The following is a 20155-nucleotide window of genomic DNA, read 5'->3' on the forward strand; positions in this document are numbered from 1 at the left end:
TTCAAGTTACAGGGATATTAAGCCAAAATGTATCCTTGCAGAGGCAAATATGAAACATATAAAATAGGTATATAGAAATGCTTCAATAACATGAGCACAAGAAAATCATACCTCAGCCCACTAACTCCACTGAAAATGGGTATGTGGTAGAAAATAAAAATACCAAAATCCCAACCCCACCCAAGACAATCACACCACAGCTATGCTTAACCACACAAGGAAGGAAAGTTGGTGGAAGTGGCAAATACAAGAATGTGAACCCCAATAGTGAAACTAACAGGAAGTTTCAAAGAATTTGACATTCTAATATTAATTTCTAAAGACATTCAGCAAAAAAAGATGATATAAGAAACAATGTAAAAGATATTTAAGACGTCCATTGCAGCAACATGGATGCAGTTGGAGGTCATTATCCTGAACCAGTTAATGCAGAAACAGAAAGCCAAATACACATGTTTTCACTTATAAGTGGGAGCTGAACATTGGGTTCATATGAACACCATCATGGGAACAATAGCCATTAGAGAGTCGAAAAGAGGGGAGGCAGAGATGGAGGCAAGGGTTGAAAAACTACCTATTAGGTACTATGTTCACTACCTGAGCAATGGGAGTATTAGAAACCTAAACCTTAGCATCACACAGTATACCCATGTAACAAACCTGTACATGTACCTTCTGAATCAAAATTAAAAATATAAATAAATAAATGAAAAGAAAAAAGATATTTAAAAATAATAAAATAATGGCAAGGATAATACCTCACATTTATCAAGCACTTAGTATTTTCCAGGCATTATTCTAGTATGCATACATACTATACACATTATTTGGCCTGTTAATCACCTTGACCCTATGTGGCAAGTACTATTATTCTACTTTTACAAACCATGAAGCTGAAACAGAGAGATGAACATCAACAAGATCACATATTTCATAAATAATGGAGCTGAGGTTTGAACCAAGGAAGTCTCATTTCAGAGCTTACACTTTGGTGCACCAAGTAGAAATTCTAAAATTACTTTTATAAAATAGTCATTGGAACCTACTCAGTTATTAATTGAACCGAAGACTTGATACAATTGAAGGAAGAAAATTGCATGACCATCTGAGAAAATCTGTCCAGCTTCTATTACAAATGTAGCACCAAATGACACACAGAGAGAAGATACAAATGTGAATAAGGAGGTAAGGACATGATGATGAGGTTAAGTCTAGGTCACTAAGAGTTTCAAAATGGGAGAAGAGAGAAAGTGGGGGAAAGAATATATGCAGAAACAATGCTGAGAATTTTCTAGAATTGAAAAAAACTGCATTCTCAAAAGTAGGAGATGCACAGAGTTTTATTTATTCTTCATTTATCGATCTATATATATATATATCTGTACCTACATTCATTATAGCAAAAATACATAATGTCAAAGACAGAAACAGCTACCAGAGATAGAGACAGTTTACCTATCAAGGAATGGTGATTTGACTGACTGCAGAACATGAATGTAAGAAGACAATGTAATAACACTTCAAATGCTAAAGAAAAATGAAATTCGACCTAGATATTTATACCTAACCCAAAATTCATTCATGTGTAGGCAAGGGCAGAATGTATAAGCTAATCATCTCTTCAAGTAATAAATCTAAAATAAATTAGGTGGGTTATAGAAGCAATAGTGGGCAAAGAAATTTGCAAACAAGTTGATAAATGTTAAATAATTAGGTTTTGGTTGTGTTTGAAAAATTACAGTAATAATAATGATTAATATTTCGGGACCAGTAGAAAAGTACCTAGAAGATGGGTAGGAATAATTAATTTGGAGTTCGACACACTTAATATTATTTTATTACTCAAGAGAGGAATAGAGCTATTGATTAGTGTTACATGTTAAATATACATATTAAAATTTAAAGGTTAATCATTAAAAGAATAGAAGGTAAAACTTCTAAAGGAAGGAACGACATAAGTACAATGACTATGACAATAGAAGGAAAAGAAAAAAATAATATATTGATCCAGAATGAAACAGAATAATATTTCACATGTGTAAACTTTTAAATACAAATTTAAAAGCTCACATATATGAATACATATATATATATACAATAAATTATAGACGCATTTATAGACACATGAGCCATGAGGAAGCATACAGTCAGCTTCAGAATGGTGATATTAGGAAGGAGAGGAAGTACGGAGTGGGATACAAAAGTGGCTTGAATAGTTTTTATAACATTTTACTTCGAATAAATACTAATCAAATTCAAATATGGAAAAATATTAAAATGCCATACCCAGTACTTAATTTGCATACTATAATTTTTTTGTTTTATCTTTTCTTTTTTGTTTGTTTGTTTGTTTTTGAGACAGAGTCTCACTCTGGCACACAGGCTGGAGGGCAGTGGTGTGATCTCGTTCACTGCAACCTCTACCTCCTGGGTTCAAGCGATTCTCCTACTTCAGCCTCCCTAGTAGCTGGAATTACAGACTTGTGCCACCACAACCGGCTAATTTTTGTATTTTTAGTAGAGACAGTGTTTCATCATGTTGGCCAGGCTGGTCTCAAACTCCTGACCTCAAGTGGTCTGCCTGCCTCAGCCTACCAAAGTGCTGGGATTACAAGCATGAGCCACCATGCCCAGTGAAATTTTATTAATTTTTTAAAAGAAAAAAAATATATATACATCAGAAGATAAAACAAAGAAGCAAGTTCAAGAATGTTAATTAACTTTTCCATGATCACAGGCTATGAGGTGAAAACAAACAAGGAAATACTGATTTCTAATATCAACGTCTGTTCAACTAACTTCGGCTAATTCATTTTTGCATTAACATGAACAGGGCCTGGCATGTGGCACAGGTGCTCAGAATGAGAGGCAACAGCTGGGAAAGTTCTTGGAGGGAAGTTCCTTGTTGACAGTGGTTTGGTATTAAATGCCACCATTTAACAGGTAGCCTCAGGGTTGCACTTGGCATTCGGGGGTCTGTTCTAGTTGGAAGGAAGTCAACTCTCAAAGAATCAGAAGCTATGACCTAAGAAAACTTAAAGATCATCTAGTTCAATTGGCTTAGTTTACAGGAGCTTAACTGGCTTGCTCAAAGTCAATCAATGAGTGGTTGACTCAAATTCTAATGCTATGTCAATTTTACCAGTGCACTAAACTTTATCAAGAGGTAGCAGAACATTGCTGGTATGATGATGTGGTGATGATGATGACAAAGATGATGACGTAGATAAAGATGATGGTGGTAGTGATGATGACAGCTCAGAATTTAAACTAAATTCTAGGCACTCACCTAAATTATTTGTAAGTATCCTTTTGATTCCTCCTCCAATAACCCCAGTAGTCAGGTATAATCATAATCACCATTTCAGATAAAAGAAATTCTTCTCAGTGACTAATCATTAATAAATGACAGAACAGGTTCCAAACCAGGCAATCTGACTCTGAACTGGATCTCTTAACCATATGCTGTGCTGAAGACTCAAATGTTAGGGGAAAGAAGGGAAGGTGGCCACTGGGAGCTCGATCCCATCCCTTTTGGGTACAACTTTGTCTACTATATTTCCTATTACTGGAGATGCAAAGTGGATATTCGGTTTAGAATTTGCCATCCTCTGATGTTCATATGTATTCCATGTGGTTTCAAGTCAAGTAGGGATTTTGAAGCAATGGTAAGTCAAAGTATAAATGGATGGACTTATGAGTTATTGAACTAAATGTGAAGTGACTGCTTTTTTTTTTTTTTTTTTTTTTTTTTTTGAGACGGAGTCTCGCTCTGTCGCCCAGGCTGGAGTGCAGTGGCCGGATCTCAGCTCACTGCAAGCTCCACCTCCTGGGTCTACACCATTCTCCTGCCTCAGCCTCCCCAGTAGCTGGGACTACAGGCGCCCGCCACCTCGCCCGGCTAGCTTTTTTGTATTTTTTTAGTAGAGACGGGGTTTCACCGTGTTAGCCATGATGGTCTCGATCTCCTGATCCGCCCGTCTCGGCCTCCCAAAGTGCTGGGATTACAGGCTTGAGCCACCGCGCCCGGCCGTGACTGTTCTTAAACAAACCTTTAGTTTTCATATATATAGGGAATACTTCTGTAAAAAGTAAACATTATACCCTCTCCTTGGTGTGTATAAACCCTCATCACAGCAAGAAAAGAAAAAAAAAAAAAAAAAAAAAAAAAAAAAAAAAAAAAGATGCTTGAGCCAAACAATACTGCATAATTTGCTTTATGTCAACTAAAGTGAAAATGACTCAAAGTTTTCTAATAATAAGATGCTATTGGTTAAAGGATGTTAATAATACTGTTTATAAGATGACTCAATTTATGACTCTATTATCTGCACTCAACAAGAAAATAAAGCTTGTTACTTTTAGAGGCAGAACTGTATAGTGGTCAGGAGTCTGAGTTCTGGAGAAAGGGTATTGAGTTTACATTTCAGCAATGACACTAAATTTTCTACTGTGTGCTTAATCAGTACTAGTATTTATGCACTCTCAAATTTAAAAAGAATGGTCAAGCATATATTCATTTCACTCAGTCTCCAACCAGCAACTTATCAGTATTTTAATTACCTGCTGAACAACCTCAAGAGAATAAAACCAAAATTCTCAGTATAAACAAATTTTATTTGTGAGAAAAACACAATCTAAAATTCTGTTCTGTACACGTAGAGAATGCTGGCTATAAAATTTGTATTCCAAGTATAAAAACTATATAGTTTGTAAACACACCTAGCTATTACTCAAAGGATATAAACAGCTACCCAAAAGATTTTATATATCAAAGTTATATCAATTTCCAAGTAATTTAGAAGGAAACAAGTGAAACAAATCAATTCGATTTGCAAAATGTTGGAATTTCTCATGAAAAATATTGAAATGCAAACAAAAGATTTAAAAAACCTAGACCCAGTGAAAAACACGTTGCAGACATAGGATATCAAAATGTTAAAATATCAAAAAATCAAAACAAGAAAATAATCAAGATGGGTTAACTTAATAGGCTTCCTTCATTTGAAGCAAAATACAGCTTTTAAAGAGGCATAGCTTAGTGATAGAAATCACAAAATGGCATCCAGATGCCAAACAGTTTGCAGAAATGGTTTGTTGGTTTACAGAGCTCTTTAAAAAAATCGGATTACAAAATCACATTTCATATTTTTAAAATCTAGTGCTTTTTTTTTTTTTTCCTGCTTTTCTTAAAAAGCCGAGGTTACTTTCTTACAGAGCAGCAGCGTGGTGGAGTTCAGTAATTTCTGTCCTCATCATATTAGGTGTTCCAGTTTGCCACCTGTTTTACTAACCTATTGTAGTATTTACATCGCTAGCCTGCCCCCTATGGTCAAGTGAGCTCATAACTCCTATCCACTGCCAGGCAAATTCAAGTCATGAATGTGATAGATGGCAGAAGGAACTTTAAGACTAGACATTATTTAAGAGGTTCATTTGTTCATTTGTTCAATCATTCCCTCATTCATGTGTTCAAAAAAATATGTGGATATTTGATAAAAGCCAGATACTGGGTTCAAATAAGAATATAAACATTTGGGACTTCTTTTCATTTAGGTATTATGCAATCATACATCTGGAGGAGCTTACCAAGGTGTATGAAATACAGTTGAGGACACAATATTAGCAAATTTTAGGAAATGAAATAAATTCTAAAGAGTTCCAATAATTTAAATGGTCCCAAAGGATGGAGAATTTAAAGAAAGAAGGGGTAGTCAACAAGGTAAAATCATGGTTGAGAAGTGAAGTCAAATGAAGAAAAAAAATAAAAAGACCATTTAATGAGGTAAGTAGCAAATCTCTGGTGACATGTAAGAGGGCACTTAGAGTAGATAATAAAACCAGCTTCCATAGCGAGAAAGTGCGAATAAGAGCATAAGAAAGAAAGAGATGTGAGTTAAATGGGGGTAAGGGGTGGATGTGAAGAGAAAGTGTGGGGCTGGATGCAGACAGGGAGGGGGATTGGTTATTTTATAGGCTGTGGGAGATGCCAAGTGAAGAGTACTGATTATGTGCAAAAGAAAGTCTTGGCACCAGAAAGTTCACAAGAATAACCATAATTGAGAAGGAATTCAATCTAGTTAAAGAATCATTAACTTAAGTTTTGATATTACAGCAAAATTTGGCAACTTTTCCATGAGCTACATCCATAGGTTACTTCTTGGTACAAATTTTAGGACAGTATTTTCATAATGAAAGTTTTCTTTAATTGGCACCAATATTCAGTAACAATAAGCTACAAAAGAAAATCTGTTGATTCCCAATTAAGCCTTATTTTCTGTCATTCTACTTGTGACCTCAATGTTTGTTAATATTTCTGGTTCTTTGGTTCTGTTGGAAATAACATTGTTTTCCACAGAGGTGTTTAATCTTGGACCAATGAAATCAGGTGTCATCTTACTATAAAATGCACCTGATTTCTATAAAATGCCATCTTTCAACATATTTAATAATCAAAGGAAAGCAAGATTAAGATACAGATCATAATGCATTTATACTAGAAAGATAATGTTTATTTCATTCTTCTGTATACCTACACCAAACATACTATTTCTTCCAACTTTGACATTGAAAAAAAATCTAATAGCAACTACATGTTCATCAGATAAGGATCAAATGAACTCAGTAGGAGAAAAAAGGAAAGTTGAGAGTAGTTACTTCTGAATTTTCATAAGGTAATATTACTTCTGAATTTTCATAAGGTAATAGAGCCTGAGTAAGATGACTTATCAGAATACTTTTATTTCACTTATTAAGCTGTGAAACAGTCAGAAAGACAATCAAACCTGTCATCTGATTGTAGCTTAAAAAACAATAACTTCCTAAATTACTTCTTAGAAGTTCTTTGAAGCAAAAGGCTCACAATGTAATTTTTTAAATGAAGGCACAATTTGAAATGAAAACAAAACTGGCTGTTCCCATATGCTAGGAGTAAATTATGTCCTATTGCTGTCCCTCCCTAGGAGACGCTCCCGCACCTAAAATTCGATAGAAAAATAAGTGTTTATTGGTTGTTGCTTATTCAAGTAGTGTATATACATACAGCACTGAATGTTGAAAAGGTTCATCTATATTTAATGATAACTGAGATATACTGCTTATTGGAAAATGAGAGTAGGATACCCAAATATATTTGTCATACCTTCTGTAAAATGCATGGTAAAAAGTCAACTCAGTTTTTCCTTCATAATACATGAGAACTCCCAAGTGCTTGCTTCTTGATGTCTTAGTTTAAAAATAGAGTATCAGTCTCACAGAAGTACACCTCTACTAGTCTAGCCTTCACAGCCTATCCCATAGTGAATCCAGATTTACATTACCTCCACCTACTCTTCCATCACACCCTAAGAGTGATGACAATTACGACCTACAAGTGAACCCTAGGAAAGCTTCACTGCCTTGTGATCATTGTGATGGCAGCGGCAGGCCATCTGGAGCTGCTGCTGCTATCACACTGGCCGCAGCAGGAAGGCATGGCCAGGTCTGCACACCCATGGAGCCAGCAGGAGCCGGGACAGGCGGGACCCCGACCTCTTCTGAGTTGGGATGGGAGCTCCCTGGGTGCCACTGCAGCTGCCCAAGCCACGACTATGGACCCAGGCATCCCTGTGCTCCAGGGCTGGGAGTAGGCAGGAGCCCTGTCCTCCAGGGCAGGGCTGCAGCCACCCAAGTCGTGGGCACGCAGGGGGAGGCAGGAGCTCTGTTCTCCTGGGTGCAGCTACAGCTACCCGAAATCACGGCCATGAACCCGGGCCTCCCCTGTGCGGTTGGGGGGCTAGGAGCTGACAAGATCCCTGCCCTCTTGGAGGTAGCTAGATCCCGGCATTTCTGCACTCTTGGGGGCCTGGGATCAGAAGTACCCGCTCCCACTGCCTGGCTTCTCTCTGTTTTTGGCTACCATTCTGATTTTGGAGGAAAGTTGGGACTGAGCCCAGGTGCTGTCACAGCCCGGCCAGGTGTGCACATGATCAAGGCAGTGCTGACATGCCAGTACTCTGCCAATTTGCCCCCCTCTGGGCTTTGGGCACCAGTGAGCATAGGAGGGAATCCAATGGTGGGCTCAGGGCAGCTTGGCGACAGCAGGAGGCAGACAGGTTCCTGGGCAGAAAGGGAGTGGATGCCCAGCAATGCCCCATCTTCAGGCCAGGGAGGGCCTGAAGGCTGGAGGCCAGGCTGCCAGTCCCATGGACCGGAGGGGGAACTTGCAGTGTCTTTTCTGGACCTGCCTATTGCTGCTCATGAACCAATCAGCATGTACTTCCTCCCCTCTGAGGCCCATAAAAGCCCCAGGCTTAACCAGAGCAGAGCTGACGTTAGGATGACCAGCTGCAGAGAGGACCTAGGAACTGTAGGGCCTCCTCTCTGTTGAGAGCTGCAGATGATGGGACGACCAGCTGCAGAGAGGAGCTACCCTCTCTGCTAAGAGCTGAACACTCATTGGGACAACTTGGCTATGGAGAGGGGCTGCCCACTGCCGGTTTTCTCTGAGCTGTTCTACTGTTCAATGAAGCTCCTCTTTGTCTTATTCAACCTCCACTTGTCTGCGTACCACATTCTTCCTGGTCACAGGTCAAGAGATCAGGAACCACGGAATGGAGAGGCTAAAAGAGTTGTAACACAAACAGGGCTGAAATATGCCCCTTACTTGCCACATTGCAGGTGAAGACAAGGAGAGAAGAGCTGCAACCCTTTGGGGGGCACAAACTGGGGAGCTCCCCGAGCCAGGGCTGTGACTCCCGCTTTGGGGCTATGCAGTTCCTGGTGTCTCTAAACTTCCAGGCACGACCACATTCCCTGGTGCCAGCCGGGGAAGCTCCTTGTGATGTGCCTGGTCCAGCCGCAGCCTTACAAAGAGCCCATGCCAGTACCTGGAGCTGCGCACCTCACAGCAGCAGCCAGATTATTTGCCTGTGCAGTGGCCGGACCCCACGCTCACTCACATGCCCCTTGTCACTTCATGCCTGACTTGCGGTCTCCCTTGAAGGTGTGGGAACCAGGTCGGTGGTGTGAACTGAGTGCAGCCTGCCAGGCCAAGTGGGCACACTGAGCCCAGTGGGCCCGAGCAAATCTCGGTCAAAGGCGCCACCAGCCACTGGTTTCCAGCCAGGAAATTGACACCCCAAAGATCCCATAACAATTGTTTGTACAAACAGGTTTAGGGATTTCAAAAATTTCAACCAACCATATTAATAATTCTAGGTAAAATCATTGCACAAAATGTAGCAGGGACTTCCTCTCTTTAAAGTTGTTACAGAGATTGCAATTAAGTACACAAACCTGAAAATGTTTCCAATTAATATAACACTGATTTATTAGAAATTAAGGAATTTATTCCACAACCTATTCAAACAGATTCCAAATCCAGCTGAAAATAAATAACAATTAATTTATCACCAAGGGTCCATATTTGATATTGGGATAAGTACTAAATAAAAAGCCTATTGTGCTAGGAGCTCAAAATTTCAGACAGGAATTTATGTAGCACTCAAACAAAAACCTGTATTACACATGATCTACTTACCCCTGCAAGGCTTTCTCTCCAAACCAGTCTCCTTTTCCTAAAGTTCTAAGAAAGACTGGGTCTTCACTTGGTGAGTCTTCACGAGTGACATTTACCTACAAAGAGATACAATGAAAGTTTAAATCCACTGCTTACCCACAATGAACAAAGGAACACCAATTAATGAGGTTAATTCCATTTCTTGTTTATTTTCTTAATTTATTTTATAAAGAAAAAACATTTAAATTACCACTAACAGGACCAAAGAACAATATTACAAATTCCCAGGAAAACCACAAGAGCTTACCTCCAAATATTTTGTTATCCTTTCAAGTTATTTTAAAGAAATAATACATTACTAGTAAATTTGATCTCACTCCTCATCTCCATTCTAATTTTCCTGCCTTTATGAAGCAACCACTATAATGAAGCTAGTGAGCATTCTGTCCATCTTTTTTATGTGTTTATGTACATGTATTTTTAAAATGTATTAATAACATAAGTAGTATTCATCATTCTGCAACTTACTTTTTTCCCTTAGTATTGTTTTAATTATTTATTCCATGCTCTTAGGTATAAATCTATTTCATTCATTTTAATGTGTGAGTTTTATCTCATTATGTAAATATATTTACTTACCCATATCTTCTAAATTGGCAATTATATTGTCTGCCTGCCTTCCTTCCTTCTTCCTTTTCCTTTCCTTTCCTTTCCTTTCCTTTCCTTTCCCTCCGTCTCTTTCTTTCTTTCTTTCTTTCTTTCTTTCTTTCTTTCTTTCTTTCTTTCTTTCTTTCTTTCTTTCTTTCTTTTTCTTTCTTTCTTTCTTTCTTTCTTTCTTTCTTTCTTTCTTTCTTTCTTTCTTTCTCTCTCTCTCTCTCTCTCTCTCTCTTTCTTTCTTTCTTTCTTTCTTTCTTTCTTTCTTTCTTTCTTTCTTTCTTTCTTTCTTTCTCTTTCTTTCTTTCTGCTGAAATGAACAGCCTTTTACATGCCTCCACATCCATATCCTAGCTTCTCTAGGATAAGCCTGTCCCTTTCCCTAAGAAGAATCCAGCTTTCATTTGAAGACACATCACATTTTCATAAAGATTTCCTGCATGGTTCTAACTGACTATATCCCTCATAATTCATATGCTTCATTTGGTAGGATTTCTATTTCTAAAGATGTAAAAATTACATACATGCCCTTTTTTACTATAGTAAATAAAGTGCCCTTAAAAGAAAGTTGTGTTTCTTTGGCATCTCTGCAAATTATAATAAGCACTCAATAAATAGTTGTAAATTGTTTTAACAGAATGTGTCATTACTAACAAGATAGATAGCCTAGAACACACAGGGCTTGTGACTTAACAGAAGGCAAGTGATAATATTTTTGTTGCATGAATGAAAACAAAAATAGAGTAACTTGTACCTTCGTGTTAATTCATATCTCCCTCAAGCTCTACTAACATTCACAAAACTGACTTTTGGTCATCCAGAAAGGTTAAATAGTTAAAATTCACCTACCTGGAAAATGTGATGAAGTAAAAAACTAATTTATTGAAACAATGCTAAAAACACTTAAACACATTTAATAATACTATGCTTCAGGTTTCTGAATCTAGAGATTAGATGTCAAAGACCAGAATTTTTATAAGTATTAAGAAGGTCTGTGTAAGGTGGAGGAAATTCAATTATTATTCTCCACTGATCCATTTCATTACTCCTCCATACAGTGTTTCAAAACCATGGAAATTCAGTTTTTAACACTTTCCTTACCACTAAGCTGTATCACAGAGACACTAATTTGTATGCTGATGAGGCTTTTCTAGATGCGGAATCTTCAGTAGGGAGTCTAATCTAAAATAAAAGTTACTGGGCCCTTATTCTTGAGGTTCTGATTCACCCATGTTCATATAAAAGCTAAAATTTAGTTTCTTTGTTTAAACAGTATTCCATTATATGACTATTATGCAATTTACTAATTCTGTAGATATAAATGTGGGTGGCTTCCAGTTTTATTTTTGTTATATTTTGTTTCTATTGTACTATTAACTGCGTTACTGTGAACATTCTTATACATGTGCTCCAGTGTCCATGGCTAAGAGTTCACTAGGGTCAACATTTATGAATAAAGAACAAGGTTATTAAGTATATGCATCTTCGATTTTACTAAATATTAACTCACTCTTGGTACAATCTGACATTTCTACCATCAATGGATGAAAACGCATATTATATTATACTGTTATCAATACTTAATATTGTCAGACTTTGATTTTTTTCCAGAAAGGTAAGTATCAGATGGCATTTCCCTTATTATCAATAGAGGTGGGAGATTTTATCATCTTATTTTTTGAGCCACTTGTGCTTCTTTTGAATATGTGTCTGATCATACTTTTTGCCTATTTTTCTATTGGACCGATTATCTTTATTTTTGTTGTTGCTCATTCACAAGACTGTGGTTTGTCTAAACCATCTTTGTGATGTCTTGTTGAACAAATTTATTAATTTTAATGTAATTACACTTAACCATTTTATCTTTTACTGTTTGCATTTTAAAATATCTTATTCAAGAAATCCTTTCTTATCCCAAGATAATAGAAGTATTCTCCCAATTACCTTTTAATTTTTTCCTAAATTTTTCTTTTCACATTTACATCTGAAAGTGGCATTGTGTATGGTGTTAGCTAGGGATCCCATTTTATTTATGTCCCTATGCATAACCAGTTGTGATATCTGTAGTGTCCATGCTATCCTAAATCAAGCTTCTATATTATAATGGATCTTTATCTGGGCTCACCATTCTTACTCTGACATATTTGTCTGGTTTTCAGTCAAATTAAGGCCATATTTTTTTCCATTACCTGAACCTTATAAAAAGTCTTGATATCTACTGTAGTAACTCCCAATATGTTTCTCTTTCTTTCAGATGTTCTGCCATGTTGGTGTTTTGCTCTTCATTATAATATTTTAAATACAATTTTCTTCTTAAAAGACTTGAACATTTTCTTGTTAGAGATATGCCTAGATACTTGATTTTTGAAATGGTATTTTAAAAACGTATTTTAGTTACTTGATACAGTATTTAGAAAGGTACATGAATTTTTAAGTTATCATATAGTAAATTTTACTTCTATCATACAGTAAAATTTACTTCTTTTTTGGAATATAGTTGTATGAACTTAAACACATGGATAGTTTTGTCTAATTCCCAGAACAATTAGATACAGAACAATTTCATCACCTTCAGAAACTCCTTCATGGTATGTTTTGTAGTCATATCCTTCTCATTCCTCACCCCTATAGTCTGTTCTGCATCAAACTCATTTTAACTTTTTGAGAATGCCATATAAATGAAATAATACAATATTTAACCTTCTCAGATGTTTTTTTCTTACTCAGCATTAGGCTTTGAATATTCATCTAAGTTCTTGCAAGGTTCAATAGTTTACGTTTTTTATTGCTAATATTTCATTGAATGAATATAACATAATTTGTTTATTTCCAGTTTTGGCAATTATGAATAGAGATACTACAAACACTGATGCAGAGTTTTTTGTGTGAGCTATATTTTCATTTCTCTAGAATAAATATCACAAAGAGTAATTGCTGTGTCATACGGTAAATGTTTATTTAACTTTATAAGAAACTACAAATTGTTTTCCAGAATGGCTTTACCATTTTGCATTCCCAGGAGCAGTGTATGAGAATACTGGTTACTCTGCATCCTCACTAGCACTTGATGTTGTTAATTTTTGTTTTTAGATTTAGCCGTTCTATTAAGTATGCAGTAGTATCTCAGTATTTCAATATGCAATTTTTTAATGACTAATCATTTTGCACACCTCTTCATGTGCATATTTGCCATTTGTGTATCTTCTTTGCTGATGTGTCCAAGTCCTTCATTCTTTTTTTTTTTTTGTAAGTGGGTACTTCGGTGTTTTTTGTTGATTTTTAAGTGGTTTTTTTTATTGATTTTTAAGTGTTTTTTATATAGGATCAATAAAGGATAGGATCAATATAAGCCCCTTACCAGACGTGTACTTTTCAAATAATTTTCCCTGTTAGTAGTTTGTCTTTCCATTCTCTGAACAGTGTTTTTCACAGAATAAAAGTTTCTAAATTTGATAAAGCCCAATTTATCATTTTTCTTTATGGATTGTGCTGGTGGTATCATGTCTAGGAACTCTTCCTATCTAGCCGCAAGTCATACATTTCTCTTGAAAGTTTCATAGCTTTGTTTTACTTTTAAATCTATTACTAATTTTAATTTAATTTTTATATAAGGTATAAAGTCTAGGTCAAGGTTCCCCTGTTTTGGTCCATGGATTACCAATGGTTCCATCACCATTTGTTGAAAAGACTTTCCTTTTATTGTCAGTTCCTTTCATTTCTTGATTGCTGTGTTTCTCACCTTAAGTATGTGAACTGTAGGCATATTGTAGATACCACTTATCAGGGCAAGAAAGTTCTCTTATATTCTCAATTTGCTGAGAATTTTTATTATGAACGGATGTTACACTTGTCACACCCTTTCACTGCATCATTTGATATGATAATGTGATTAGTTTTCTTTAGACTGTTAATATGGTAGAATACGTTTAATGATATGGCTTTTTCAATATTCATTAATAGTAAAATATCCAGTTCTATAATGTCCAGTACAGTCACCACTAGCAGCTATTGCAATGTGGCTACTGCTACTGAGAAATTAACATTAAAGTTAAGTTAGATAATTTTACTTTAATAGCAAGTGTGACTAATAGCTATTATATTGGGTTGTGTAGAGATATAGAACAGTTCCATTAATAAAGAAAAATGTACTGAATAATGCTAATTTGCTAAACTCTTATTAATTTTAATAATATATATTTCTACAAAAAATCCTAAATGAAACTAAAAACATATCATGTATAAATAATTACTGTTTCTTTATTTACAAATATTATTTATTTTTCTTAACTTACTATAGTATTTGAGATGTCTAGTACCACACTAAACAAGATTGGTAATAATGTGTATCTTTATCTTGTTCTTGATATCTAAAAAAATGTTTTCCAGAGGGTTCACCATAATGTCTACATAAACATATGTATACATATGCAAATAAAATTTCCATAACAGAACACTTTTTATATTAAAAAACATTGAGCATTGTGTTAAGGCAACATGTTTAATTGACGTGTTTAAGTACTTGTTAATTTTATGAAGCAAAGCCATGTGATTTTAAATGCCATTTGAGGCCGGGCGCGGTGGCTCAAGCCTGTAATCCCAGCACTTTGGGAGGCCGAGACGGGCGGATCACGAGGTCAGGAGATCGAGACCATCCTGGCTAACACGGTGAAACCCCGTCTCTACTAAAAAATACAAAAAAAAAAAAAACTAGCCGGGCGAGGTGGCGGGCGCCTGTAGTCCCGGCTACTCGGGAGGCTGAGGCAGGAGAATGGCGGGAACCCGGGAGGCGGAGCTTGCAGTGAGCTGAGATCCGGCCACAGCACTCCAGCCTGGGTGACAGAGCGAGACTCCGTCTCAAAAAAAAAAAAATAAAATAAAATAAATAAATAAATAAATAAATGCCATTTGATAGACAAGAATTTTTGAATCTCTTTTTTTTTTTTTTCTAATGGTAGGATACAAGGTATTTTGAATGGAATCAGAAAAATCAAAATGCTTTTGAACTATTATTAGAACTCTGCAACTTTGCTTACCTATCCTGTTCAATTTTCGTTTGAATTATTTATAAAGAGATAGTTCATTCTGTGATGCGACACAACTGCAGGGACAAATGCAGGAATCTTTGGTGCTTTATAGTTCACTGTTGGAGAAGCAAGCCATGAATCCAGGCAGCTGTAATGCAGTGATTGAAGTATAGAGAACTAACTGAGCTTCTACTTGAGGCAGCACCAGGTACTTTAGCCATCATCACTGCAAGCATTCTGCCTTAGGTTTTAGAAAAATCAGATTGCACAGGCTTAATGGGGGAAAAACAAGTATTGCAAAGCTTATTTTATAATGCTTCTCTCTTTGTGTGAATGTGCTTAATGGAAGAATAAAAATTGTTTTACACTTAAATAAGTGGAACTGAACAAGGGGAATTTCATTTGTAGCTTGGCAGCCCCTGCTGTGTCTCCTTCTATCTCACAGCATTTTCTAAGAAAAAGCCAGTTTGGTAGCAGCAAGAAACAGATCTTGGCCAAGGTTATCCTTTATACATTTTTTAAATGCATGGGAAAACAAAATGACATCTGTACACCTAAAAAAATATATAACATATAATTGTAGAAAATTCCAGTTTTACAACTTATTTGCCTGCTGAACTGAGCCTACTCTCTTATAATTCACCTGTCTTTAGTGCTGTTTGCCATTGGGACATAAGTATGCGGACCTTACTTTCTGCTTGTTAAGACTTACTATATTCCAATTATTGAATATGGTGACATAGTCTTAATGATTTTAATATGTTAGAATTAGAACTAATATAATTAATATTGTTAGTATATTAGTATTAGAATGAATAAAATTAATATAATTATTATGTAATTTACATAACTAAGAATCATAGCAGCTAACTTGTGTCACCTAGAAAAGTAAGTTAGTAGAAATTGATGTCTGGTTTAAAGTAAAAGATCTTGAAAGTGTCAAGAGAGTCTAATATATTAGTATTACTTCCCTCCCAGAATCCCCAGAGTGCTCTGAAATATTGCCAAGGGAAATGGTTCCTGTGGTATAATTTCCACACTGTTTCTACTTATAGTTACTACGAAACTCGTAAAGAGGCACAACTAATGCACCTGTCTTCAGCTGAAACTGGTTACAAAGCACTACTTTTAGGCAGTAAAATTTGCACTAACAGGGTGGTAGCAAAAGCCTGTCAGAAATCCATCTCCAAGGACAAACACATCATTCCATCACAGCAAAGAATTAGCAATGTAGTAAAGACAAAACAAATCTAGAATGTCAGGACAAATTCCCCATGCAATCTTTTGAATCATTTATATCCATGGTGATTTTAAATTTTCCCTGATTCTTTAGTCAGTCTAAACAATAAGACAGTAAATAATAAGCTCTAACAATCTATCATATAAACTACAAAATATTAACATTTTCTTATATTCTAACGTTGGAAAATACAAGATACAATTTTAACTATAACCGCGGTCAGACATGTCATTTCATGATGCCTTTTAAGAAGTCAGCCTTGAGTTCTACTTCTATCCCAGGCATTCAGAGATCAGTCAAAAGAATAGGAATAATAAAAATACAAATATTGTTTTCTTCATTTTTATGTGACATGCCATTGATGCAAATATTGATATATGCATACACTTGATCCAAAATTTGTCCAAGGAGAATTATCTAAATTGTGATTCAATAATACTTACAATCTTCCACCTCATTCTATTCACTGTGGCTCTAGAAATCTCTCTATATATGAACTATAAGTTAGCAGAGTCAGTCATTTTGTTAAATTAGAAGAAATAAATTTGCTTCTTTTATAAAGGGATAGTTATAAAAACAGAAACTGGCATATGAATTCCTTTCTACTTGCATTTCCTTCTCCATCTCTTCCTATACTTAGTACATACAGAGATATGAATTCCTTGTAATGATACATAATAAAGAAAAATAAGTTTAAATCATTTCACTGTAGAAAGAAATTTAAGGTATTTTAGTAATATAATAGTATAGTATTAATCTAAAAAAAATTCTATTTTCCAATTCACTCAATTTTGTACTTTTAAGATATAAATAAATTCATGTTGATGAAAAACTAAAACGGTTTAAGAAATAAAGTATGATTTTGCATTCGTAACCCTTGTCTACCCCATGTTTACCCCTTCCTTTATAATTTATCACTTTTAGTAGTTTTTAGTTCCAATATTTATTTATGAAAATAACTTAAAACATTAGTGTATATCTATCCTTATCATCCTCAGAGTATTTAGCAACTTCCCTAAGGGCATTAAAATGACTAAGTTTTGTAACAGGATTAAAGTTTAGGCCATCTGATTTCAAAGCCCAGATGTTTCATTATAGCAATGTTACTGCTTCTAATGACTAGATGAATTTTGTAAATGACCTAAGTTCTTTCTTTCTTTCTTTCTTTTTTTTTTTTTTTTGGAGGCAAAGTCTTGCTCTATTACCAGGGCTGAAGTGCAGTGGCACCATCTTGGCTCACTGCAACCTCCGCCTCCTGGGCTCAAGCAATCCTCCTGTCTCAGCCTCCTAAGTATCTGGGACCACAGGCATGCACCACCATGCCCAGCTAATTTTTTCTACTTTTTGTATAGATGGGGTTTGACATGTTGCCCAAGCTGGTCTTGAACTCCTGAGCTTAAGTGATCTGCCTGCCTTGGCCTCCCAAAGTGCTGGGATTACAGGTATGAGCCACCACATCCAGCTGGTATTTTCTTTTTTATTATATTATTTTAATGATGGAGATCTTTCTATTCACACAAATATATCAGTGCCATCTAATATTATGATTATTAGCAAGTAGGCTACTTACTGGTTTCAAAGCTCCACCTTTTTTTCCCTCCTGCATCATTTTTTGTAAGATCCATTCTCTCGTACCTCTCTGTGTCAATAAATGAAACGAACTCATATAGCACAAGACTCTGCATGTGTTCCTACTGGAGTTACTAACCAATCCAAGACTCCCCTAGTGCGTCACTGTCTTGTGCCACCAAAGCTTACCGTTCCTTTGCTGATGATGAAGAAGGTGTCCCCTCTTGCACCTTGCCTGATAATATATTCTCCATTTTCATAGTGGGTCTGAAAAGTAGAAACAATAAGAAAAAAAAAATTAAGCAAGGAGTAAGCTACCAAACAGCTCAGCCTCTTCAAATATCAACCCCAGGGATACATTCATCCTGTTGGAATTTTATCCAAGCCTAGAACCAGCATGATTTAATAATGAACATTAGTTAATGTATGCAATATTTACAAAGATAACATTTCTAGAATGCTCATTTTCAAGACTGCTTTTAATGTCATTTTTCTAGGTGATTATATCATATCTTTAAATTCATTCATTTCAATTGTTCGATGAAAATATTCTTTTCTCCCATCAACTGAGCATGAAACAAAACAGCAGAGCTGCTAATTAAACTACTAATTCTATATTATTTTACTTGTCATTTTCATTGGGTTTTATATTCTCATAATGAGAGCCCTTTTTTCCTAAGAAATTGTTACAGCATGTAAAAATCTTCATTTGAAACCAGGTTGATTTTTATTGTGGGTTAGATGGCCCTAGTTACTTTTTAAGGCACCACTTCATGCTTTAGTGTTCTTGCTTCAGCAGTTTAGATTTGGCCCTGTCAAACAGAATGTCTTAATTTTATGGACTGAATTCTGGTACAGCATCTGTGAGCTTATAAACTATCAAACGAGGAGTGAGGTAAGGCTGCAAAAGGATTATCACAGTCAGTATATCAGTATTCTGACATGGACACCACAACTAGGTCCGTTTCCAGGGTGAAGATTACTTCTGCAATGAACAAAAGTAATTTCAATAAGGAGAGGTGGAAGAAAGTATACTGCTGGGTCAAGAGGTCTAACAGAAAAATGAGAACTGTGCCGTCTGACCCTATCCTTCTCTGCAGCATAGCAGAGAAGCTATATTTTTGGGAAATAAAACATTATTTTGCACACTCCTAACAAAACAGAATTCATTGTTTACGTGCAATATCCATTAGGCTGATGGGTGTTATTTGTCCTTATGCTTTAATACCATTTTTCTTAACACATAAAGTGCTAAGATTGCCTTAAAATTGCCTTTCATTAATACTTGACATTGAAAAGAGCCATTATTTTCTTAGTGTATCTGGAAAGTTAACATACTACCTAATTTGCTAATTTTTTTACTCAAAAGTAATTCAGGTTTCTAGGAACAAAATTTTTAAGTGAAAAAGGTATTCCTTATTCCTTTCCCTCAATTTCAACCACCAGATGATATATACAGTCTGGTATGTATACTTCAAGACATTTTTCTATGCTTTTAACCACCACTACCCCACCCTGCACACACACATGCATACAAATAATTATTTCTAAATAAAAATAATATTATAGAATGCATATTCTTCAACTCATTTATGCCATTTAACAAGATATCTATGTTCAATTTTCATGTTTTGCTGCATTAAAATGGAAAGAACTTTACAACATGCAGATTTGAAAAATGAAATGGCAGTAATACACTTTCATGTATTCATTTAACAAACACCTTTTTGAGGCAGGGTCTCATTCTGTGGCTCATCTTAAGTGTAGCTTTCATAATCCCCACAGATGGTAGGAGGGACCTGGTGGGAGATAATTGAATCATGGGGGTGGTTTCTTCCATACTGTTCTCATGGTAGTGAATAAGTCTTAAGAAATCTGATGGTTTTATAAGAGGTTTCATTTCCCCTTTTGTTTGGCTCTCATTCTCTCTTGTTCACCATCATGTAAGATATGCCTTTTGCCTTCTGCCATGAATGTGAGGCCTCCCCAGCTATGTGGAATTATGAGCCCATTAAATCTATTTTTCTTTATAAATTACCCAGTCTCAGGTATGTCTTTATAAGCAGCATGAGAACAAACTAGTGGAGTAGATTGGTACTGGGAGTGGGTGCTGCTGTAAAGATACCCAAAAATGTGAAAGTGACTTTGAAACCAGGTGACAGGCAGATG

At 35.8% G+C, this 20155-nt stretch overlaps 1 protein-coding gene across 2 annotated transcripts in view; it reads right to left on the reverse strand.

Annotated features, from left to right (window-relative positions):
* The window catches only part of PRKG1 (protein kinase cGMP-dependent 1), a 1342028-nt gene that overhangs the window by 220528 nt on the left and 1101345 nt on the right, over positions 1-20155 (reverse strand). For both annotated transcript variants that reach the window (XM_001099261.5, XM_001099460.5), the window contains exons 6-7: positions 18176-18253; positions 9521-9615 (exon numbers count right to left, since the gene is read on the reverse strand). In XM_001099261.5, the coding sequence (XP_001099261.1) occupies positions 9521-9615; positions 18176-18253 (173 nt within the window). The remainder of the gene's footprint in view (positions 1-9520; positions 9616-18175; positions 18254-20155) is intronic.

The sequence above is a fragment of the Macaca mulatta genome, chromosome 9 (assembly GCF_049350105.2).
Source record: "Macaca mulatta isolate MMU2019108-1 chromosome 9, T2T-MMU8v2.0, whole genome shotgun sequence".
Lineage (NCBI taxonomy): Eukaryota > Metazoa > Chordata > Mammalia > Primates > Cercopithecidae > Macaca > Macaca mulatta.